General features: G+C 39.0%; 1 protein-coding gene across 1 annotated transcript in view; it reads right to left on the reverse strand.

Annotated features, from left to right (window-relative positions):
* The window catches only part of RSPO4 (R-spondin 4), a 922,830-nt gene that overhangs the window by 409,707 nt on the left and 486,410 nt on the right, over nucleotides 1-26,713 (reverse strand). The window contains exon 2 of the mRNA XM_044090426.1: nucleotides 14,702-14,890. Within this exon, the coding sequence (XP_043946361.1) occupies nucleotides 14,702-14,890 (189 nt within the window). The remainder of the gene's footprint in view (nucleotides 1-14,701; nucleotides 14,891-26,713) is intronic.

Here is a 26,713-nt window from a genome sequence, read left to right on the forward strand (position 1 = left end):
TTCAGCTACTTCAGTATTATAATGCTTGCACAATCCCCAGTGCAACAGTCTTGCCACATTATTATGCCTTTCAGTATATAGTCCTTCTGCCATTAGTATGACACAACCAACAACAAGGTGTGCAACTGCTTCCAATTCTGTTTCACAAAACCAACTTACATTTGTCTGTTTCTCCCACATGTTCAATGGACTTTGTAAATCAACATGTATGTAGTACAGTATCTTGGGACGCCAATATTAACCTTTTGCCTTTTGGTTTGAATGCACCTCTCCTTAACCATTCCCGTGTTCAATCCTGATCAGCATGAGGTTGTTCCAGGAGTTTTCTATACTTGCAACTATATTTATGCATTTTCCACATTTCTTGCCATCTCATCTGATCCTTTACCTTATATTCTTTCTTTTTGTTTTTTGATACATTCAGTTGCTGCCTGACTTTTATCTACTTCAGGTTTGAATTCTATTCCCACTTGACACCAATGTGCTTTTTCTAGACTAAGCTTGGAAGTCATCTTAGATTTATTCTCCTCATGTTTCAAAACTATCACTATCTATGGGTCTTGTGAGGTCAGCAGATATATGTGGAGTCCCACAATTGCAGATCTATACATGTAATCAATTTCAAAGAGGCCCATACCTCCGTCGAAACGGGGAACATATAATCTTGGTATGCACTGATTTTTATAAATCATTGATGAGCATGAAGCATCCTGTCAAATCTATCCAACACATTTTGGGGCCAGTTAATCACTCCAAAGCTGTAAGTTAGGACGGAAGAGCAAATAGCTTGAAATTTGTTCTAGATGTCAATGCTGTTTTCAGTCTTCTAAAATATTCATTACTAGGTTTTATTCACATCTGTTCATGTTTTATTGTTGATCCTTCATCAATTGCCAAATATTTACATGTTCCCCCTTGCTTAAATTCTCTTATATCGCATTCTTGTCCCAAAATGATGTTTTCTTGGTGCTGCAGTTTTCCTGCTTTAAAGGTTGATTTTGCACATTTAACAAGACCAAAGGACATTCTTATATCATCTGAAAAAATTTTGATTACTTTCAGTTGTGCTTTCAGTTCCTCATCTGATGAGCTATACAGTTTTAAATCACTATACAGCAAAGATGAGAAGTCTTTATACTTTGTTGCTTTCTGAGAGCCAAATTATAGCCATGACCTAATCTGTTAAGCAGACAGCTTAATGGGTTAAGGGCAAGATAAAAGAGCAGTGGTGACAGAGAGCCACCCTGGAATATCCCTCTTTAAATTTGTATCCCTGGAATAATAATTTGTCCTTTATCGTGGCTTAACTACAAAGTAGTCTGCCACTGTTTCATGGTAACTATGATGTACTTTATTAGTGTAGGGTATTTTATACATTGTAAGCACTCTTTTATCCATGAATGTGGGATACTATCAAATGCTTTTTTGTAGTCTATCGATGCCGTAGTTAGAGTCTTCCCCTTTTTGAAGTTCTCCACTATGACTTTAAAAACAAATGATCCTTTATTCCATATGACTTTCTTTTATCCTTTTATTCCATTGACTTAATTGAATTTTCTTCTAAATGACTATAAACTCTGTTAGCATTAATTCCAGTGTATAGTTTATACATCATCGGAAGGCAAGTTATTGGTCTATAATTTTTAGGGTGGCTTGCAAGTTCGCTCTTAAGCAGGAGCATGGTTTTTCCTGGTGTTAGCCAGGTTGTTCTCTGTTTGGGGTGTGCATATAACTAGTTCTTACTCATGGCTAAATCTTCCTGCAAAGATTAATACTTTTAACCCAAAGTTAGGTAATGCATCTGGGCCTGGGGTTTTCCAATTAGAGGCTTTTCTTAACTTTGTTTCAATCTCTCTGGCTGTTACTTCATCCCATTTCATATGTTGTACATTTGAACTTCTTATTCTTTCTTTTACTTCTTCTATCCATTTGGCATCTTTGTTATGTTCCACAGGATCTTCATAGATATTTATCCAAAATGTATCGATTTCTTCTTTTTTTGGTGGCCGTTCATTTCCTTTTTCCTTGTTTCCCAATTCTCTATAAAACATTTTTGGGTCATCAATAAATTGCTTATTTTGTATGTTTCTTTTATATTCATCTAGGTATCTTCCAGATTTTTCTGCCTGTGATGATATTTTTAGTTTATTACTTGTAATAGTGCACAGTAAATCCTGATCTGTTATAATACCGCTCATTGCTTTTTATTATGTCTATCTTTCTGAATATTCTTGTTGATCTGTTCCCACTTCTATACTCTTCTACTAGTCACTCTTCTTGTTTTAATTGCTTTATAGTTTTCTCTTTTCGATACTTCCATGATGGCATTCGATTTCTCCCCGTCCTTTCCCTTACTACCGTGTGTTGTTGTGGAAGGACTTTATCTGTTATTAATTTAGCTGCACAGTAATATATCCTATTTACTTCTGTTATATCACATGGATCTCTATGGACAGTCCTAGTTACTGTGTTCATTTCTTTTACCAAACTTCTAACTTTTTGGAATTTATTGACCTTCTGCAGTCTATTTCTTTCATTGGTCCTAATATGTCTATCCATCTCTATTAAATCAAGCAACTCTTCTCTTAGCTCATTTTCTTCTAAACTGAGGGCACATTTTTTGTTTTCCGTTTCCTGCTGTCATTTTATAGAAGATTCTAGAGCATCTTCCTGTGACACATTCTCTTCAGTTTCATCCTGTGCCATCCGTTGTTCTGTCATATGGGTACTCACTGGCCTATCACTCCATGACATTGACTGTGTCAGAGTTGCCACAGTTTCCTGTTCTTTCCCTTGCTGTATAGCTCCAATTGAACATCTGTACTGGTTTTCTATGGGATGCTCCAAAGTATCTTCATATGTCAACTGATTAGATGCTTCCTGCTCCACTGGTGTCTCCTTAATTTGGGTGTCCATTGCTCTATCCTGTTGTATTGTCATCTGAGTTAAATTTTCTACACAAAATCCTTCACTTTGCAGGTAATCCAAAACCTCAGTTTCTATTTCTTTAACTTCTCTATTACTAATCATCTTTTCTACTTTTCCTTCCTTTTGTTTTCTTGTTTTTTTGTATTGTTAAATTTTCCACATCTGGATGTCTTTATCTGTATTTCTCTTCAAATATCTTTGGTGCTGTTCTTTTTTCATTGATTAGTTTTGGTTTCTCTTTGCATAAATATTGCACCATATTAAATCTCTTTTTCTTTCCCATGTCCATCTTTCTTCTTCAGGTGTCTCCTGCTTCTCTTGTTTCTCCTTATTTTGGGGACTCGTTGTTCCATCATGCTGTGATGTAACCTGTGATAGACTTTCTACACTAAATCCTTCACTTCACAAATATTTCATAACTTCAGCTTCTACTTTTTAATTTCTACTTGACTATTCTTCTGTTCTATATTCCCTCTTTGTGATATTATTTTTTTATTGTGAAAATGTTCCATATCTGGATGCCTTTGCTTGCATTTCTCTTAGAATATCTTTGGGACTGCCTTTTTCGTGTTCATTAGTTTGGTTATCTCCTTTGCATAAATATTGCACCATGTCAGATATCTCTTTCTTTTCTATATCCATATTTGTTTTTTATACCCTTCAAACATCTTTAAATTTTGTTCTTTAAATTTTCACACTTCTTCAGTCACAATGTTTCTTGGTCTCTATAATGTTTTTCATGGATCTGTTGTATTAATGAACCCAGTTTTTTATTTGAAGCTTCTGACAGTTTTTCTCGTGGAAGTATTTTTTTCTTTCCTCTAATTTCTCTCTTAATCATTTCTCATCTTTTGTGTGGAAATTCGGGGCTTCTTGCGTAATAGTAGAAATATATCATTTCTTTTTTATGCTCAACAGTCCACTATATCGTTTGTATGGCTCTTTTTTGGCCTATTAGTTTTTGTAATTCTTGTGGACTGCTACTTCCTTCTACACCTGGGAGGACCATCTTCCCCCTGGGCCTGGCCTAGCCCCACTGCAGGAATATTTCCATGTCTCGGCAACTGAGGATTCTACACTGTCATTTTTTCCAGTCCTTGTACCAGTGGTCCTAGCAGGATTGGGCACTTTTTTATCCTGGGTCTTGTGCACCTAGTTATCTTCTTTATTTCTCAAAAGTTTTTATTATTTTTCTTCAGAAGGTAACAAATATCTTGACTAAGATTTTTTTTTTCAAATAGATTAAACAAAAAAACTATATGCATTATTTACATTTGGCCTAAAGTTATAGCTGTAAAAGAAACCAATTTGATTCAAATATATGTAAACATTAGACATGTTTTCTTTTTTTTTTTCAAGAAGAGTCTGAGTTAATTTTTAAAGTCTCAATAAGGGATGGAATCTTCCTCCACAGATTGTTACTTCATAGTGTGGGATAAATCCTCAGTTCTTTGATTTTGATTTCTATCAGCGCTGTTTCATTCAATAATCTTAAGAATTCTTCAAAAGAAGGAGTAGAGTTGGACTTCCATTTCCTGGAGATACATTTCCTAGCAACTGCTAGTATTGTCCATAATAAATACTGATTGTTTTTCTTCATTTCTGATTTTTCATTTACATTCACTCTTCTTTATTTATTAACCTATTCAAGTGCAACCTTGACAATTGCATGGGAGACCGTAAATTCATCCTGGCAGTAACACGTATGTCCCACATGGTTGGGGCAGTCGGTGCACTGATTCTCTCTGCTAACAATGACCATCTAACCATGGTCAACTAGGGAACAAGTGTATTTCATGGTAGGCTTGTTAAGGCCCTAGGGCCATTAGCTTAGTAACCTCCTATGAACCTATGAACTTACTTTTTGTCCAGCCTTGTAACAGTAGAGTGTGTGTGCCTAACTATGGAGACACTTATCACCATCATGTTTTTATTAGTAGAGGGTCTATGGAATCCCCAATCACCTTCATGGTTTTAATTAGTAGATCATCTATGGAGCCACCCATCACCATTATAGCTTTATTAGGAGAGGGTCTATGGAGTTGCCCAACACACTCATGTATATATTGTTTTGTTGAGGTCCTATGGATTTGCCAATCACCATCATGTTTTTATTACTAGGGGGTCTTTGGAGTCACCCATTACCATCAGGATGTTATTGGTAGAGGGTTTATGTGTACTGGGTATGGGAGAATTTCTTTTTCTGGTAACTCTCTGTTGTAGATAGTATAGTCTGTGTTGTGGTGTTTGGTTTCTGCTGAGTTGTAGTTTTGTTTGACCATGGAACCTTAGCAATGACTTTTTACAGCCTCGTTGTATGACAATTTTCCAGGTATTTGTGTGGAGAGTGCTGTGAAGGTGTGTTGTGCTTAAGGGTTGTGTTCTTTTGTAATACTAATGTCTCCATATTAACTAAATAATTGCATCTCTCAGAGACAGTTTGTGATACTGTTAGTAATAGTTCATTTTCTGACAGCATCAGGTAACTGCTACATTGCCTTTGCAGACCAAGTGCTCTGAAGCTGACAAATCATGGAAGACAAACTGTCTGACCATCCATGTAGTCCAAAAGTATAGAAATTTGCAATGTAAATCTTACTTACACATTAATTAACGTGCTTAAATAAATTCTTATGAGTGCAGTTTAAAAAATATCAGCGCAATAAAATATTTGCAGTTTAGTGAATAAACATTGGTATACCTCTAAGGAAGAAACAGCTAAAGGAATTTAATGTGATCTTAAAGCCGGGGTAGCACCTTAGCACAGCTTACTACTGGTAGGGCTTGGTATTGTCTTGCTAACAGTAAAACATCAGTTGAAGTAACTGCATCGGTTGAGTACAGGTTTGAGTGGTGCTGTTCAACGTATGGCTAGGTACAAGGTAGCTGAACTAAGGAACCAAAGAAATCAATAAAAAAAACAGGTCTTCCCTTCAAATTCAGAAAAAAAGAGTTAAAGTTCATAAAAATTACAGAATCCACTCAAAAATTATTTAAATAGCTGGGCACAGATTTGGAAAGCAGTGTAAAATGTTTTTAATTAAAAGCTTTAAATTTCAGATTCAGAGAAAGCACTGTAAAATGCAGGAAACATTACAGGTGACAATCAAAACTGATTTAATGCATTTTCCTGTTTCCTACAGTATACTCCTCAATAATTCTCTTGATACATTTTGACATTGCCACTAGATTAATTTTATCTCAACTATTGTACATATGACCCTTTATATTACAAAAGTTACATTTTATACTATTTTTCAGTGTTAAGTATGTACCACTTCCTCACAAAATAAACGTTTTGCAATATTATACCCAAAGCTTGAATGTTCATTTATTACATAGCTTAGGTTATCCATTATCAAATTACTGTACTCCATCTCTTCCAATATGAAGAACTCAAAGAAGATACTAAATAATATTCCAGCTGTAATTTCGCTATATATTTCTTTATTTATTTTAACTAGGGTAGAACACATATCTCAGTGGGCAATTTTCAGGTTCAGCCTGGAGCAACAATGGGCAAACAATGTTAGAATTAAACAGTAAAGGAAGAAACAATGCATACAAGTATATATGATTCTTCAGTTCCCCACCCCTTTTCCCATATTCCAAAGTTTAACAGAACATCTGACAGCAGTATTACTACATTATTAATGACTTTCCTTCATTTCTTAGTATTGATGTTGTTCGTTTAATTAAAGGCTGTTAGATAAGCAGCAAACATTTGTCAGTGGAACTTCTGTTCTTCTGTTGGTACCCCCCCCCCCATAGTTAACAACTTAAAAATCAGATCAGGTATCCCACTGGACTCCACAATGGAGGCACATAGTTCACTTTGGCAAAATCCACTGCATACCTCTCAACCACTTACTGCAAAAAATCTGGACAAAGCCAAAAATAACGAGGGGGCAAAGACCCAAAAATAGCTACAGATTTTAAATATCACTCTTATAAACTTAGAAAGTTGCTAGAATAACAGGTTTTGCATTGGCATGAATTTTCTGACGGATATGAACTCAGAAACTCATGCGTGTCATTATTTAGTGACTTCAGTTCTCAACGATTTGCCAGAAGATCACAAATTTTATATGAAACAGACTAAAAATATAAGGCAAAAATCTGGACATTCACCAGTCAAATGCTTCAGTTCAATATAGTCTTTCCTGGTGATGAAAACAATCTATTATTTTTAGACATACTTAAAACCGTGCTTCTTTCTACATGTCTCTTGCCTGTAGTTTGTTATCTCTTCACTATGGTCGCCAATGTGCCAACCGCAGTCTGTTTTACCTTTTCAGGCTCCTCTCAACTATTACAAAACAAGATGGCTACTCTTTCATTGGTCACACCTTCCAGTTTCTCATCACTACCAGCCAATGTCTACAGAAAACATACACACACACACCATATTTGCATACAGTCTTGGCTGCCCTAAGCAGTGCCTGATGTAATTTCTGCAGCTAACAGATCTGCAACCATACCCTATAGCACTACCACTTCAATCACTCTGACAGCATCACGTACACGGTGATTTTTCCAGTATCCTGGCAAATTACATCTAGTCTATAGATTATGCCTAATGAGAATTGCATGATAAACAGAAAATAAATGAACAGTAGCAATAAAAAAGACATAGCGAGTTTTCCTGGCTACTAATATGGACTGACATAACTATGTAGGAAATTGTCTAATCAGCTACCCTCCACACAGAACCCCACTCCACCACACACACACACACACACACACACACACACACACACACACACACACACACACACACACACACACACACACACACACACATACACACACACACACACACACACACATACACACACCTTTTATCAAAAATAGAAAAGTATATGGGCAGCACAGTGGTGCAGTGGTTAGCATTGTCACCTTATAGCACGAGGTTCTTCAGTTCAATTCTTGGCTGAGATGCCTTCTGTGCGGAATCTGCATGTCTCCCTTGCATGTGCCTGAGTTTCCTCCTGGTGCTCCGGTTTCTTCCAAAGACAAGTGTCTGGAGCATTTTTCCCCGGGGCTCCACTAAAAATGGGTTCTGTCCCAGTTGGACTTTCCCGGTAAACAAATGCTAAATAAATAAATATCTAGAAATATAAATTTCACTTATTTTATATTCAACAGGATGTGAAAAGTAGACATACCTATAACTGAAAATGCCTTTCTACATTAGACCGTACCCCTTCTGTTTTTTATTTTTTTACTGACTCATAGGCTGTAAGAAAACAGGCAGGGGTATGCTGATTAGAATACAGACCTCTTGCTTTTATTTCTTAATTGAATCATAAGAAAAGAAACAGAAGTATACTGATAAACAACCAATCTCCATTATAACTACTTCCTATAGAATAAAAGCATTGAACACAAAGTTTTCTTTGTCTATGAGGTAATGGGATGAGGTATTTTAGATTCTGATCTGTCCTAAATGAATTATTTGGTGAAATAAAAGCAGTAAAGCATTATACAGTAAAGTACAAAAATAGTAACACAATCACATACTAAAGTTCATGGCAAAATAGAAGGCCTAAAATGACACATTCAGATGGATAATTTATTTATTATTTTATTCAGCATTTGTTTACCAGGAAAGTTCAACTGGAACAGAGCCCATTTTCAGCAGAGGCCTAGGGAGAAACACTCCAGATGCATATCTTTGGAATGTAGGGGGAAACCAGAGCACCCAGAGAAAACCCACACAAATACAGGTAGGACATGCAGACTCCACACAGAAGGCACCTGAGCCAGGAATCAAACCAGAGTACCTGTCTTGTGAGGTAACATTGCTAACCACTGCACCTCCCAAAATGCACACATAATCATGCAGATAACCTGAAAGGAAATGTAACCAAAGTAGGTCTTGTCTCATGCATGCTGACCCTTAACCTGGCCTGGCCCCTAACCCCAACCATTCACCATAAACTAGGTTAAAAAATTCTGTAATGCTACTGCAAGATTCTGAGACATGCATATCATTCAGCATAACACATAAACATCACTAAATACATCCTCTTCCATAACCTTTGACCCTTATTCTAACCCTGATCTGGAAACATTTGTGCACTCTCCAGACACATCAGAAGTACCACAAAGGATTTTTTGATCCTTCAATGTCAGCTCTTCATATCATTGTGAAGTAGAATTCACCAAGTGTTGGACTGCTCACCCAATAATAGGGAATGTGAGCTGGGATTAGACCATCATGAGACAGGTTAGTTTTACCCTACTAATGATGTGGTGTTGCGAAATTAATCCTCCTCAGTACGAGAGGAACTGCAGGTTCAGACATTTGGTGTATGTGCCTGGCTAAAGAGCCAATGGTGGGAATCTACCATCTGTGGAATTATGACTGAATGCCTCTAAGTCAAAATCCCATCTAAAAGTAATGATGTCGCAGAGCTGAAGATCTCTGGTTGGCCAGGGAAAGCCAGCAGCAAGGTTGGCGAGGAGGGCTGCTCATCACTGGGTCAGAGTGTGTATGGAAGGGGGCCACCTCTCTCCAGCACTGCACCGCACATTCGTGGGAACAGGGTGCTAAATCTGACAAGGTCTGAATGGAGAGATGATAAGTCAGCAAGTAAAGGAGAGTAGTAGTGCTGAAATTGGATTCATCCTCAAGTCTTAGTGAGTACCTTCGCGAGGTGGACCCTGTTTTTCACAAAATCTCACCAAGACAACACTGATATATAGACTGTATTTATATAGCACATATCATGGACAGAAGTAGGTCAAAAATTAAAAAAGATAGCTGGGTGCACAAGACGCAGGATAAAAATGTGCCCAGTCCTGGTAGACACACTGGTGCCAGGACTGGAAAGATGACAGTATAGAATCCTCAAAATATGGAAACATTACAATGGGGCCAGACCAGGCCCAGGGAGAGCATGGCCTCCCTGTTGTAGAAGGAATTAGTAGTCCACAAAAATCACAAAAAACAATAGGCCAAAGAAGAGCAATAAAGACAATAAAGTGGACTGTGGAGGATAAGAAAAAAATGATGTATTGTTATTGTTATGCAAAAAGCCCAGAATTTCCAGACACAAGATATACAAAATGATTAAGAAACAAATTAGAGGAAGGAAAAATACTTCCACAAGAAAACCTGTTAGAAGCTTCAAATAAAAAATTGCATTTGTTAATACAACAGATTTGTGAAAAACAGTTTATAAATCAAGAAACTTTAATCTGTTTGGAAAAAGTAGCATCTGAGGAAGTACAAAAATAAACAACAAAACCTCGAGATTTTTCCAAAGTATAAAAAAGAAATATGGAGATGGAAAAGAAAAAGAGATTTAATATCATGCAATATTTATGCAAAGGAGAAAGCAAAACTAACCAATATAAAATGAGCAGCACCAAAGATATTTGAAGAGAAATACAGGCAAAGGAACCCGGACATGGACAACTTTACAATACAAAAAACAAGACAAAGAAGAAAAGGAGATTAGTGATGGAGGAGTTAAAGAAATAGAAACTGAGGTTGTGGAGTACTTGTGAAGTGAAGGATTCAATGTAGAAAATTTAATTCAGGATGCACCAGAAAAGGATAGAGCAATAGATATTCAAATTAAGGGGAAACAAGTGAAACAGGAAGTAATTGGCCAGGTGCCATATGAAGATATTTTGGAGCCTTCCACAGGAAATCAGTATCGTTCACTTGAAGCTGGACAGCAATGGAAGGAACAGAAAACTGTGGAAACACTGATACAGTCAAGGTTGAGGACTGATTGGCCAGTAAGTTCCCATATGACAGAGTAAGGGATGGCACAGGATGAAAGTGAAGAGAATGTGCCACAGGAAGATGCTATAGAACTTTCTATAGAATGCCTGCAGGAAATGGAAATCAAAAAATGTGCCCTCAGTTTAGAAGAAAATGAGCTAAGAGAAGAGTTGATTAATTTAATAGACATAGAGATATTAAGATCATTTAAAGAAATAGACTGCAAAAGGTCAATAAAACGCAAAAAATCAGAAGATTGATAAAAAATATGAACACAGTAATTAGGACTGTCCATAGAGATTCATGCGATATAACAGAAGTAAACAGGATATATTACTGTGCAGCTAAATTAATAACTGATAAAGTTCTACCACAAGAGCACAGGGTAGTGAGGGAAAGGAAGGGGAGAAATCGAATACTATCATGGAAGTACAAATAGAGAAAATTATAAAACAATTAAGACAGTAAGTGTCACTGTTAGAGTATAGAAGAGGGAACAGATCAACAAAAATACTGAGAAAGATAGACGTGATAAAAGCAATATGCAATAGTAGAACAGACCAGGCTCTATCATGCACTAACGCAAATAACAAACTAAAAATGTCAGCACAGGCCGAAAAACATAGAAGATACACAGGTAAATATAAAGGAAAAATACAAAATAAGCAATTTATTGATGACGCCAAAAAGTGTTGAGAATTTGGAAACAAGGTAAAAGGAATTGAAAGACTGCCAAAAAAAGAAGAAATAGATACATTTTGGAGAAGTATCTATGAAGATCCTGTGGAACAATAAAGATGTTAAATGGATAGAAGAAGTAAAAGAAAGAATAAGAAGTTTAAAGGTACAGGATATGAAATGGGATGAAGTAACAGCCAGAGAGATTGAAACAAAGTTAAGAAAACTCTCTAATTGGAAAACCCAATGCCCAGATGCAGTACCTAACGTTTGGCTAAAAGTACTACCATCTTTGCACAAAGATTTAGTCATTAGTAAGAGCTATTTATATGTGTACCCCAAACAGACACCAACCTGGCTAACAACAGGGAAAAACAATGCTCCTACTTAAGAGTGAACCTGCAAGTTACCCTAAAAAATTATAGACCAATAACTTACCTTCCAACAACGCATAAACTAAACATGGGAACTGATGCCAACAGAGTTTATAGACATTTAGAAGAAAACTCAGTTTATGGCGGTAGAACAATAGAGCAATAAAAGAAATTCATATGGAATAAAGGATCATTTGTTGTTAAATAAAGTCATAGTGGAGAACTATAAAAAGGGGAAGAATCTAAGTATGGCTTGGATTGACTACAAAAAAGCATTTGATAATATCCCACATTCATGGATAAAAGAGTGCTTAAAAATGTATAAGATACACCTACACTGATCGACTACATTAAAGTGACCATGAAACAGTGGCAGACCACTTTGCAATTAAGCCATGATAATGGACAAATTATTATCACAGGGATAAAAATTCAAAGAGGGATATTCCAGGGTGACTCTCTGTCACCGCTGCTATCCTGCCTTGCCCTTAACCCATTAAGCTGTCTACTTAACACCTTAGGCCATGGCTATAATTTATCTCCTAGAAAACAAAGTGTAAAGACTTCTCATCTTCTCTTTGTTGAAGATTTAAAACTGTATAGCTCATCAGATGAGGAACTGGAAGTACAACTGCAAGTTGACAAACCTTTTTCAGATGATATAAGAATGTCATTTGAGCTTGATAAATGTGCAAAAGCAACCTTTAAATCAGGAAAACTGCAGCACCAGAAAACATCAGTTTGGGACAAGAATGTGATATAAAAGAACTTGAGCAAGAGGAAGCATATAAATATTTGGGAATTGATGAAGGATCAATGATAAAACATGAATAAATGTGAATAAAACCTAGTAAGGAATACTTTAGAAGACATAATTAATCCTGAAAACAGCGCTGACATCTAGGAACAAAATCCAAGGTATAAACCAATTTGCTCTTCCTGTCCTAACTTACAGCTTTGGAGTGACTGACTGGCCCCAGATTGTGTTGGATAGATTAGATAGGAGAACAAGAAGGATGCTTCACACTCACCAAATGATTTATAAAAATCAGTGCATACCAAGATTGTATATTCCCCATTCTGAAGGAAGGATGGGCCTCCTTGAAACTGATTACATGAATAGAGCTGCAATTGTGGGACTCCACTATCTGCTGACCTCACAAGACCCAAACATAGTGAAGGTTTTGAAACATGAGGAGAATAAATTTAAGATGACTTCTCTGCTTAATCTAGCAGAAGCATATCAGTGTGAAGCAGAAATGGAAATCAAACCAGAAGTAGATAAAAATCAGGCAGCAAATGAATGAGCAAAAAAAACAATATAAGGTGAATAACCAGATGAGAAGGCAAGAGATATGGAAAATGCATAAATATAGTTGCAAGTATAGAAAACTCCTAGAAGAACCTCATGCTGATCAGAAACAAATGCAGAAATGGTTAAGGAGAGGCAAATTCAAACCAAGAGATGAAAGGTTAATATTGGCAGCCCAAGACAGTGGGATATGTACATGCTGGTTTACAAAGTCCATTGAACATGTGGGAGAAACAGACAAATGTACGTTTTGTAAAAATGAATTGGAAACTGTCGCACACCTTGTTGCTGGTTGTGACATACTAATGGCCGAAGGCCTGCATACTGAAAGGCATAATAATGTAGCAAGACTGTTGCACTGGGGATTGTGCAAACATTATGGTCTTGATGTGGTTGAAAAACACTGGAAACATGAGCCACAAAGCATCATAGGAAATGATGAAGTTTACATCACATGAGATCATCCATTACCAATGCTAGAAAACTGGATATAGTGGTCCATGAAAAGAAGACAAAAGTACCATTGATTTTTGAAATGACCACACCTAGTGACTACAGTGTCTTGCATACAGAGAGACACAAAGTCATAAAATACCATGATCTGCAGGCAGAAATGAGACCAATGTGGAAGAAAGATACCCAGACAGTTCGAATAGTAGTAGGAGCAACGGGTCTTATAAAAAAGAATCTGCAATCGTATTTAGGTATGTTACCAATACATGTAATCCTGTACGAACTGCACAAGGAACCATTACTGGGCACCTTGCGGGTCCTGTGGAAAGCATGTTTGGCTGACATTAAAGATTGAAACAATACTAATTTCATGAACTTTGATTGTACTTAGACTTAGGAATGGGGTCCATTCCCGTCGTGGTATTAGAAACCCAAAAGATTTGGAGAAACTAAAAAAGGCACATTATACTGAATCCATCTCTTTTTTTAGCCCTTACTATATCCCTAGCCTACAAACACTCACACACAGATTCCCATCTTTTAATACCAAAAGTTTTCCTACATCCAAAACATTCGGTGCTGGACTAAAAACTAGACCTACCTATGGTAACCCAAGTCCCTCCTTCTGAGACGAACAACACTCAAACAAAACTCCAGTCTGCCAACTTATATTTGACTATATTGTCACACACCACACAACACCATATATATTCTTCTAACTCAGTCATTTTATCATTTGACCTTCACTACTTTTCATTCAACACAATTACAATTGAGAAACTGTCACTCAAGGAAACGTTAGGGATCCCTGTAAACACACGCACGCAACGTTAGGGATCCCTGTAAACGCACACGCGCACGCTTGACTTCCACTTTGCTTTACTGTCAATGAATTGTCTGCAACATAGTTTGGAATTTTAATTATTCCTTTTACATTAAGCAGTATTAAAATCCAACATATTATCTAGTAGTCAACTTTGCATGTCTATGCAGCACCTGTAGGTATTTTTCATTGATTGTCTAAAATGTTTTTATTTGAATCCTCTTGTCCAAGTGATCTTCATATATTTATGGGATTAAATATACTTTGCAATTCAAATTTCTCAAGATAATTTTTAATTTCCTTTGTCATTTGTAAATGACACTGGGGACAAAGGTAATCACATGTTGATTGACATTAATAGTTTCAATGAATGTTCTGGAAATGTAACTTACTTATGCATTTGTTGACATCTTGACCTCGTTCCCCAAAGTACCCAGCTGGGCAGGCTAGAACACATGCACCATACTGCCGAATACCTTCCCTCCAGATCAGCAGGAAAAGCTTGGGCTGGCAGGTTGTACACCCATTGTCTCCGGCACACATCACACACCCTGTGCAGTTTTCCAAAAACCCAATATTAACTACAAGGAAAGGAGACAGTAATTAATCAGTCTGTGTTTCACGAGTAGAGGTGCTGTGGTAACAACCAAAGACATTTCAAGCCACAAAGTGCAATTGTACTTCCTAATATACAGCCATTAGCATATTGCTGAAAGGAACATCCTAATTACAGACACAAATATAATTACAGATATATATCAAGGAAAGGCTTTCTTAATGAGCTTGACCTTAAAATGTGTCATTCTGACTGGCAAAATCTGTTTCAGTCATACTGGTCATGTTGTGGAAAAATAATGGAGAAAGTGATATTGGATAAGTTACTGACAGAACTGGATAGGTTGGGACTTGAAACCATATATCAGCATGCATATGTTGAAAATAGATCTATTACCACCTGTAACATGATGTTCTATAACAATATAATAACAGCTATGAATGAAAAATTGTGCTGTGATTTATATAAATTTAACTTCAGCATTTGACAGGGTCATACACAAAACACTGACAAATAAATTAGAACAACTAGGTATTGATGTACTCTTGATAAGACGGATAGCTGCATGGCTTACAAATAAGACATGGCAAGTATCATACAGCAATTGGACAGGTGAAATTATTGGATTACAGTTAGGGTGCCCCACAGGGCTCTGTCCTAGGCTCATACATATTTAGATTGTATCTTTCAGACCTAATTTTTTCATCTGAGGTGTTCTATAGTCTATATGCAGATGACCTGAAATTGGGTAAACTGATTAGATGTGTTACAGATAAGGCATGTCTGCAAAAAAAACTTGATTAAATTGACCATTTGGGCACAGGAGAATAATATGCTTATAAATACATCAAAAACTAATCATATGAGATTTGGTAGGCATAAATTGAAAGGTGAATATTTAATACAGCACACAGTGATTGAAACTGTAGATTCATTTAAGGACCTGGGAATATGGGTAGATCCAGCTTTGAGTTTTTCTAATCATATCAACCAATTGGTTAATGATAGTAATAGAACTATAGGTTGTATGAAAAGATTTATAAAGTCCAGGAAATCAGAAGTGATGAAGTCATTGTGTGTTAATTACATAAGACCCAAATTTGAGTATGGAATAACAATATGGAAACCTTAGAAGAAAACAAGCATGAGTAAACTGGAAAGAGTACAGCGGAAATTTACCAAGGGCATCCATAGATGTGAAAATTTAAGTTATTAAAAAGACTAAAATATCTCAACTTGTACAGTGTCTCTTTCAGAGATCTAAGAGGAGATCTTATTCAGGTACATAGGGCATTTAGAGACAACTACCTTTGGGAATGTTTGGGGTTATCAAAAAGCACTAGAGTATCATCAAAAAGGGAAGGCATCTCTGATCAGTACGAGCAAGAAGCTATGATCCCTCATAAAATCATCTAAGGCCAGCTTTGAAAGAAAAATTGCACAAGATACTAAGGACAACCACAAGGCCTTCTTTAGTTATGTCAGGAACCTGGGAGGCAACTCCCAGATATGCTCCGAGTTAGTGCAAAATGATAAAAAATACACTGAACCAACAGACATTGCCAACATCCTGGCAGACAGATTCAGTGCAAATCCCCCCCCCCCAAAAGAGCAAATCCCCATCCCAACAGAGTGTAACCTCCCAAACATCACAGATGATCATGTGAGAGCTGCCCTCTCCAAAGCCAAAAACACAGCATCAATGGGACTGGACGGTGTCCCAGGATGCGTCTTACATGAGCTACAAGATGAACTTAACCCTCACATTAAGTCACTGTTCAAGCTCAGCCTTACAACAGGATATGTACCAAGGAATGGCGTACAGCAACGGTGGTCCCGCTCCACAAGGGGGGTGCCAAAACAGACCCCAGAAACTATCGCCCTATAAGCCTGACTAACCTGGTCTGCAAGGCTATGGAGCATATCATCATGGAACTCATAAACAATGATATCGGAAACCTTCAGACACTGGATCCTACCCAGTTCAGCTTTGTTAAGGGCAGATCTTGTCTCTTGAACCTGGTCGACTTCTTTGAAACAGTTACCAGGGCTGTAGATGAAGGGAAAGTAGTCCACACAGCCTACCTGGACCTTGCAAAAGCCTTCAACACAATACCCCACTCAGGTATCATAAATAAGCTCACTAGCTTAAATATCAACCCCTATGTCACAAGATGGGTTGCAAACTGGCTCAGGGATAGAACCCACATGGTCAGAATTGCAGGTGCCTTGTCAGACTCTAAACCAGTTACAAGTGGAGTTCCACAAGGTTCAGTCCTGGGTCCTCTCTTGTTCGGTATTTATTCCTCTGAGATACAGGCAAACATGGGAGGACTATGGCTGACCAAGTTCGCAGATGACTGCAAACTGGGTGCCACAATAGACTCTCCGGCTGACACAGGCATACTCCAGAAGGGTCTCACAGAGACAGATAACTGGTGCCAAAGTCATGGCCTGAAGCTAAATGCTAAAAAATGCATAGTCATCCCCTTTGGGAAAAACAAAGTGCCCACAGACTACCACATAGGAGGTAACACATTAAGTACGGAGGAAGTAATTAGGGATTTGGGGACCCAAGTAGATAGTAATCTTTCCTTTGACAATCACGTTGCCAAAGTGGTTAGAAAAACCTTCTATATAGCCCACTTCATCACAAAAGGTTTCACATCTAGATCAAGAGAGGTCTTTGTGCCACTCTGTTCATTACTCATCAGGCCCATAATTGAGTACAATGCCCCATTCGGGATGTAACTTACCCGACACCTGCAGCAACTGGAAAGACCCCAAAAGTACCTCACCAAGAGGATAAAGGGACTCAAACAGATGCCCTATGCAGTTAGGCTAAAGAAACTCCAGCTCTACTCAGTTGCTTACCGACTACTCAGAGGCGATCTGTGCCTGACATATAAAGCCATGTCCAACCCAGAATTAATGGACATGCTCCACCTCAAGAAATCCAAATCCCTTAGAGCTACACGTTCTAGAGACTTAAACCTGAGCACAGAAATAAATAGGACATGCTGGAGGGACAGATTCATATCCCAGAGACTCCCATCACTCTGGAACAAAATTCCAATCCAGGTTAGGCAGAGCCCCTCACTGACCCTCTTCAAGAGAAATCTTGACGAGTGGATGGGAGATCGAAAGTATACCCCCAGGATCTCTTCTGGGTCCCTGCTAGACAGAGGCAAAATAAACAAACCGTAAAGGGACTATATTCTGTGACCTACTATTCATAGGCACATTATTCATAGGCACAGTTTACAAATCTAAAAACGGTGGCAAAAGCCAAACACACTCTGGCTAGGCTTATAAATGCCCTAGGGCAGATAGCCTAGTATCAACCTATGAACCTATGAACCTATCAGACAATCTATGTAGAAGATTCTGTAGGAATGAGAAGTGTACTAATTTGTTCTCTGACAGAATAGCTGATGGAACAGACTACCAAATTACATTAAAGCAGGTACTGGTTTAGAACAGCCTGGACAGTTATTATGGGAACAAGTGTTTTGGTATATTGGCAGGTTAGAAGGGCATTAATGCCCATGCTTGAAATACGTATATGTATATATGCATGTATGTATGGTGACAAATAATATAACAAAGTGAGATGATGCAAGTTTGGGTCAACACATATGTGACGATTGGGGAGAGATGGGCGAAGGCTGCCAGCCTAGTCAAATAAAATTTGATATATAATTCTGTTATTTGTAAATAAATGTAAAATACAGGCATGTTTTCTTGAGTGTAAAAGAACACTGTAAAATGTGGAACTGCAAAATATGTGACAACACTGCACTCTACTGGCCCAGTGAAGCATGGTGTGACCCTTTCATATTAGAATTTGACTCCAGTGCATGTGGATGAAGGTTTCATGCCCATTGTTTTAAGGCTAACATTTATGACCAGAATTTACATGTAGAAGGTGCTTTATTGCTCTAATTTCTGCTAGAGTGTATATGTGAAATGCCTTGTATTGTAAGTTTCTGAGCACATGTTAGATTGCTAAATAATGCAATTTGTGGCCTGAGAACTCAGATCAGGTGTTAAGATGATGCAATATGAATACTGGGAAAACCTAAGTGTCAAAAATTATGTAATTTGGGAGGGCCTTAGAGACATGTTTGTTAGTAATGTTTAAATACTATTTCTCACAAGAGACTGAGCATTTTGACTTTGGACATCTAACTCAGCACTCTGCCTTATGCTCACATGTAAGTTTTAGCACTGTGATTTCTTGTAGGAATAGTTAAAGCTAGTAAAACTTAATTAGGCATTTTTCTTTGAAATCAGACCTGCCCTACTGTATTATTTTAAGTTTCTGTGTGATTTCTGAACTCTTAGATATCTCTGTGGTGTAGTAGTTTTGTCTTGTGTTTTAATTATTTATTATTAAATATTTGTAAAACCGTCTACCTGTGGCTGGTTTGTGTACAGATAAGCTCTAGAGTACATTGCATATTTATAGAGGTTATTGTAATAGGCCACTCTAAAGTAAACCTTGACTGTTAGTCATGCTACCATTGGATTATAATATTGCACAGTAATAATTGGACACCTTTTAAGGGCCTTTTAGTAGCTGATATTATTAGCTGGGTGGCGGCAGGGATTACTACCATATGGTCTGGGTAAAGGGGCACAGCTGGAGAATCTGTGTCAGCCTTTCCCAGGAGTGTCTGTGAAGTTGTATAAATACTTATCTCAAAGTGTGTGTGTGTGTGTGTGTGTGTGTGTGTGAGTGTGTGTGTGTGTGAGTGTGTGTGTGTGTGTGTGTGTGTGTGTGTGTGTGTGTGTGTGTGTGTGTGTGTGTGTGTGTGTGTGTCAGCTACTTGGCATGGACATATACCCAAGCAGAGCTCCACGTGGTCCTGCAGAGGGGTCCTGGCAACAGAGAACTGAAAGAAGCGACCACTTTCCAGATTTAAGTATTTTTTGGCTTTTTTTATCTGCATTGTCCTCTCTGGCTTTCATTTAACTAGATATAACTGTTTTTGTGTCTATCTGCTGATTTCTGAAGTATCTGCACTTAAAAGTAGCATTTTGGTCGACTCTGGTCGATTAATACTGTTTTTTTTGTTAATTTAACTGCTGAGGCTGCCCACTAAAGTGTGCTAGCCTGTGTAAATCGATTTTACTGTTTGCTTAATTGCATTTCTGTGTGCTTTCCTGAAAAAATAAAAAACAAAAAAAAAATACTTCTTGTTTTCCCGCCTTTGCTCGACTAGTTAAGACCAGTATACAGGCTTTGCTGTATTCTGGGCTGTTTGTAGTTCCTGTGTTGGCCATTGCCTTACTTGGATAGAAGGAAGTTTCTGAGCTCACCAGTGGGAGTGGGGAGCCTTAAGCAGCCTATCTGTCCCTGGGGGAAGTGACCTCAGCACTTGAGCTGTAAATTATTGGTTGCTTTGGACCATTTCTAGCTCTTTTCAAGTTCCCTGTATAAAAATCCACCTCAGGGCGTTTCTTTCTGGCTATATACCCAAGCAGAGCTCCATGTGGTACTGCAGAGGGGTCCTGGCAACAGAGAACTGAAAGAAGTGACCACTTTCCAGATTTAAGTATTTTTTGGCTTTTTTATCTGCATTGTCCTCTCTGGCTTTCATTTAACTAGATATAACTGTTTTTGTGTCTATCTGCTGATTTCTGACGTATCTGCACTTAAACGTAGCATTTTGGTCGACTCTGGTCGATTAATACTGTTTTTTTGTTAATTTAACTGCTGAGGCTGCCCATTAAAGTGTGCTAGCCTGTGTAAATCGATTTTACTGTTTGCTTAATTGCATTTCTGTGTGCTTTCCTGAAAAAACAAAAAAAAAAATACTCCTTGTTTTCCCGCCTTTGCTCGACTAGTTAAGACCAGTATACAGGCTTTGCTGTATTCTGGGCTGTGTGTAGTTCCTGTGTTGGCCATTGCCTTACTTGGATAGAAGGAAGTTTCTGAGCTCACCAGTGGGAGAGGGGAGCCTTGAGCAGCCTATCTGTCCCTGGGGGAAGTGACCTCAGCACTTGAGCTGTAAATTATTGGTTGCTTTGGACCATTTCTAGCTCTTTTCAAGTTCCCTGTATAAAAATCCGCCTCAGGGCGTTTTTGTGCGGTTGGGCGCATAGCAGCAGCGTTATACAGGTTTAAACTATTTCTGGCTCCGCCAAGTCTGCTCTTCAATTTTTCCCTTAGAAGCTCTACTCAGTCTATTTAGCTGTATATATTAGCACTTGTTTTCGGAATTTCTATTCTTAGCAAGCACTCTTATAATAAAATAAGCACTCTTATCCTAAAGTAAGCACTACAGCCATCCACTACCCCCTGTGAATACCCACTTCCCTTAAAGGCACAGCACTCCTTATAATATTCTAGTATGTCGAGTGGTAGACCACTAGCATACTCTCTTGTTCAGGTGGTTAATCTGGGAATCTTAAGACAATGTTACAATTGTCTCATGTATACAGACAACCCTCTCCTCCTTCCTACTAACACAAATACTTGTGAGAGATGCAACTATATAGCCAGACTGGAGGCTGAACTCTCTCAACTCAGGACTGGCAAGACCAGACAGGAGGAGAAGGTACCCACACCCGAAGCAAAACCGGTCACACATAAAACCACCACTACTACAAACCAAACATATAAGAACACAAAGACATACTCGGAGGCTCTTATAAAAAACTTAGCAAAACAACAGAGGCCTCCAAAGCAGACACCCAGAAATACACCCCCACAAAATGTAACACCTACAACACATACCTCAAGCAACAGGTGTGTCACACAATCACAGCCCCTAAGGCAAAACACTATGCCAGAGACATTAGTAATCGGTGACTCTATAGTCAGACACACCGACGTTCCACTTACCAGGCTGAATAAGGAGAGGGTAACGGTGAGCTGCCTATCGGGAGCAAGGATCCGCCACATTACACACGCACTCAGGTCACTCCAAAGCAAGTACAAGTATGATGCAGTCATTGTCCATGCTGGTGTGAATGACCTGAGACGTACCTCCCTGGACTATATGAAAAGAGACATTGAGGAGCTCTCCGATTATGTAGCCCAGACTGGTATGACCCTGACCCTGAGCAGCATCCTGCCTTCACCAAGAATGATGCCTCAGTACAAAGACAAAATGATCAGTTTTAACAATTGGCTTAATCACTGGTGTCATTCTAGGGGATCCAATGTCTGTCAGCCTGGGATGACATGCTGGACAAGCCGCTGCTCGCATGGGACGGCTTGCACCTGTCACCACTGGGCTTCCGGATACTGGCCAAGGCTCTTGCCACCCCATAGTGCCTTTTTAGGCAATGCTCAAAAGACAAATCAACCTCCATAAAAACAAAATGGAAAGAAATTAAGGGTAATGCTGCTCAACGCCAGAAGTCTAAATCTCAAGATGCAGGCACTCAAGCACTTCTCAGTATGGAGAACATCGATGTCTGTGCAGTAACTGAAACCTGGTTCAAGGCTCCTGAGAGCACTCCAGCTACCAGGCTATACCTCATATCATGCTTTTCGGCCTCAAGTTCCAGGCCGAACCACAAAGGGAGGGGAGTGTCCATTTTCATAAAGGACACCTACACCTCTCGATTGGTGGCTACCCATGAAGCATCAGAAATCATACAAGTTTTACTCACCATAGGCAAAACTGCCATACAACTGGTCGCATGTTATAGAACACCCTCCCAATCCCAGGAATCCCATCAAGCATTCCTGAAAACACTGGAGGATATGAATGTCACACCAAACACCATCATATTGGGTGACTTCAACTACCCCAACATAGACTGGGCCCACTATTCTAGCCCTAACACCCTAGCCCAAAGATTCTTGGAATTCATTAACTCAAATGCTATGGAGCAACTGGTCACTTCTCCTACGAGGAGAGATAATATACTTGACCTGATTATCACAAACATGGGGTCCAAATGCTCTGCACCGGATATAAACCCCTCACTAGTAATATCTGATCATAAACTGATCACGTTGGATGTACATATCCCACCCCCACCCCCAGAACAAAAGACTACAGTGAAAAATTTTTCAAAAGCTGACTTTGCGCTCCTTAAGTCAGAAATGATATCCTTTAAGCCTACTGGGTTAATGGAAACCACATCCCAAAATGCTGAATCCTACACAAAAGCCTTCTACGGACATCTCCAAGAATGCATGGATCAAGCAATCCCAACTAAAACCAATACCCTCTCCACCAAGGGAAAATGCCCGGTTTGGTGGACCCCGGCTATAAACAAACTGTACAACAAAAGAAGGAAGCTACTGCAGGACAAAGCCAAATCCCACAAGGGAAAGGCTTCCCTGATCAGCACAAGTAAAAAACTACGTTCTCTCATAAAAACATCTAAAGCAAACTTTGAGAGAAAGATTGCCAGGGATACCAAAGACAATCACAAGGCCTTCTTCAATTATACAAAAGTCACCTCCTCTCCACGACCAAAGAATAGACCACAAGAAAAAACACCTCCGCAAGCATGTACCATGAAGGGTCTCCTCCAGTAAACTCTTAATATTTCTCGTACCACAAAAATGCTGTATCACGAATAAGAAATAAATTGATTTATTAAAACACCAAACGATAAAACAAGCACAGTGGGATTGAGCGCGCTTTCATCTATCACATTCAGACTTCATCAGAATCCATCAAATACCAAATAAACTGTCCTTAAATACATTTTCAATTAATTGGATAATTGACAAAGTGTGTATCCAATTGTATAAACAATAAATCTTCAATTATGTCAGAACCTTGGGAGGAAATTCTCAGATATGCTCTGAGTTAGTACACAACGACAAAAAATTCACTGACCCTGCCAACATTGCCAATATTCTGGCAGATCGGTTCAGTGCAAATTTCTCCCCTCCCTCACCCCCTAAAGATGAAGTAATTATCCCTGCTGAATGTAACCTACCTGTCATCACAGACATACAGGTGAAATCAGCACTCAACAAAGCAAAAAACACAGCATCTATGGGACCCGATGGTATCCCCGGTTGCGTGTTACGTGAACTTCAAGTTGAACTAAACCCGCACCTAAGAACGCTATTCAATCTTAGCCTCACTACAGGATATGTACCTGAACACTGGCACACAGCAACAGTGGTCCCACTCCACAAAGGGGGAAATTCTACTGACCCTGGTAACTACCGCCCCATAAGTCTGACCAGCCTGGTCTGCAAGGCTATGGAAAGAATCATCATGGAACTCATAAATGGCGACATTGGGGATCTACAGACCCTTGATACCACCCAGTTTGGTTTTGTAAAAGGCAGATCCTGCCTCTTAAACCTGGTTGACTTCTTCGAGACAGTCACTAGTGCCATCGATGAGGGCAAGGCTGTCCACACTGCCTACTTGGACTTGGCTAAAGCCTTTGACACAATACCACACTCTGGCATCATAGACAAGCTCAGCAGCCTAAATGTAAATCCATATGTCACAAGATGGGTAGCAAACTGGCTAAAAAACAGAACCCATAAGGTCAAAATTGCTGGAGCCATGTCAGACTCAAAACCAGTCACGAGTGGTGTCCCACAGGGCTCAGTCTTGGGACCACTCTTATTCGGCATTTACTTCTCAGATGTGAAAGCAAATATGGGAGGATTATGGCTGACAAAGTTTGCAGATGACTGCAAACTGGGTGCCATAGTTGATTCACCTGCTGACACACACATCCTACAGAAAGGTCTCACTGAAACGGACAACTGGTGCTGGAATCATGGCCTCAAACTTAACGCCAAAAAATGTATAGTCATCCCCTTTGGGAAAAACAAAGTACCCACAAATTATCACGTAGACAATAACCCACTGAGTACGGAAGAAGTAATCAGAGACCTGGGGACTCAAGTCGATAGTGACCTCTCCTTTGACAACCATGTTGCCAAAGTGGTCAGAAAGACATTCTACCTTGCCCATCTCATCATGAAGGGATTCTCATCCAGATCAAAGGAGGTCATTGTACCTTTATATTCCTCCCTTGTCAGGCCCATGATTGAATATAATGCTCCATTTGGGATGTATCTCACCCGGCACATCCAACAACTGGAAAGACCCCAGAAGTACCTCACCAAGAGGATCATAGGTCTCAAACATGTGCCTTATCCAGCTAGATTAAAGAAACTCCAGCTCTATTCAGTAGCATACCGCGTGCTCAGAGGTGATTTGTGCCTAACATATAGGGCCATGTCCAACCAAGAACTGATGGACATGCTCCATCTCAAAAAATCCAAATCCACCAGAACCACACGAGCTAAAGATTTCAACCTCTGCACAAATATGAATAGGACATGCTGGAGGGATAGATTCATAACACAGAGGTTGCCCGTACTCTGGAACAAGATCCCAGTTCATGTGAGACAGAGCCCTTCATTGGCACTGTTCAAGAAAAATCTCGATGCATGGATGGGAGATCGCAAGTTTACCCCGGGAGTCACCTCAGTGTCACTACTAGACAGAGGTATAGTTTACTAAATAATGGGGTCCCACATGTGTCACTACTAGAGAGGCGCAACTATATAATACGGGGTGGCGGAAGCCACATCACTGTTGGCTAGGCTTATAAATGCCCCCGGGCAGATAGCCTAGTACACTACTATGAAACTATGAAACTATGAAGCACTGGTTGGACAGAGAGGGTACTGGAGGTTCTAGCTTGCCCAGCTAGGGTGAGACCTGGACCTTATAGCTGTGCCAGTGGGGAGTCTTATTGGGGACCTGGTGATCAAAGGAGCAACCAGTCCCAGTCTGACTGTGATCTCTGTATGCACTTAAGGGAAATTGTACTTTACTGTGTGTATTAGTCATCCTTTCCTCTCTTCTAGGAGACGACCTCCCAGGTGTTAGTGGTGAGGATTGAGGCTCCTTGATTGCTAGGCCAGGGCACAGTTGTCACAACATATATCAGAGAATAACCAAGACTGCCCTTACTGTTAACACAAAGAGAAATTATGGTAAACTTGTATCTGCCCTCCTTCTTGATGTACCAAAACTTTTAGCACTGTCTCCAACCCTATATTCTTACAAATACTCTTTGATCTAAACCTTGACAATTCCTCCTTATCCTGGTTTTCTAGTTACCTTTCTAGCAGACTCCACACAGAAAAAGGGCTCACTGACATCAGATCCTTTCTTCCTGTTGCAGTTGGTGTCTCACAAGGATCCATACTCGGACCTATCCTGATCAGCATCTTTGTTAATGATCTTGTTCTAACCAGTAACAATGCTACTTTAGTACATTTCACAAGCAAATTCTGTCATCATCTGCTCAGCAAACAACCTCAATTCCCTACAAAGGCAGAGCCAGGAATCCTTCATTTCTATAAAAAACTGGTCAATTATCTCCCAGCTATTTCTAAGCAGTACGTAGATGACCCTATCATAATCTGCTCTGCTGAAAGCTCAACTCCACTACAGCAAATTACTCAATCTGCATTTACCGCCGCATAGACTTGGCTCCACAATTAGCACCTGTCTTTAAACTCAAATAAAACCAAGTTCATAATATTCACCCCAAAGAAAAACACCCCCATTAACAAACCTGAGTTCCACATATTCTCTCTAACCATAAAAATTGAATTAGTTACCCAACCCAAACTGTTAGCTGTTATAATTGATGAAAACCTAAAATTTAACCTTCACTTACAAAAAGACATCATCAAGACTCACAAAATACTGGGACTACTCTGCAGATATAAACATTTCCTCTCCCTCCCACCAAAAACAAGTACTTGCTTTCACTTATCTACATCATTCTCTAGTCTATGGTGCCCCATTACTAATCAACCTCCAATCCTTCCTCAAAACTAAACTAGAAATATGCTACAACAAGATAGCCAAATTTG

The sequence above is a fragment of the Protopterus annectens genome, chromosome 12.part0 (assembly GCF_019279795.1).
Source record: "Protopterus annectens isolate FY-2018-M chromosome 12.part0, PAN1.0, whole genome shotgun sequence".
In the NCBI taxonomy this organism is placed as follows: domain Eukaryota; kingdom Metazoa; phylum Chordata; order Ceratodontiformes; family Protopteridae; genus Protopterus; species Protopterus annectens.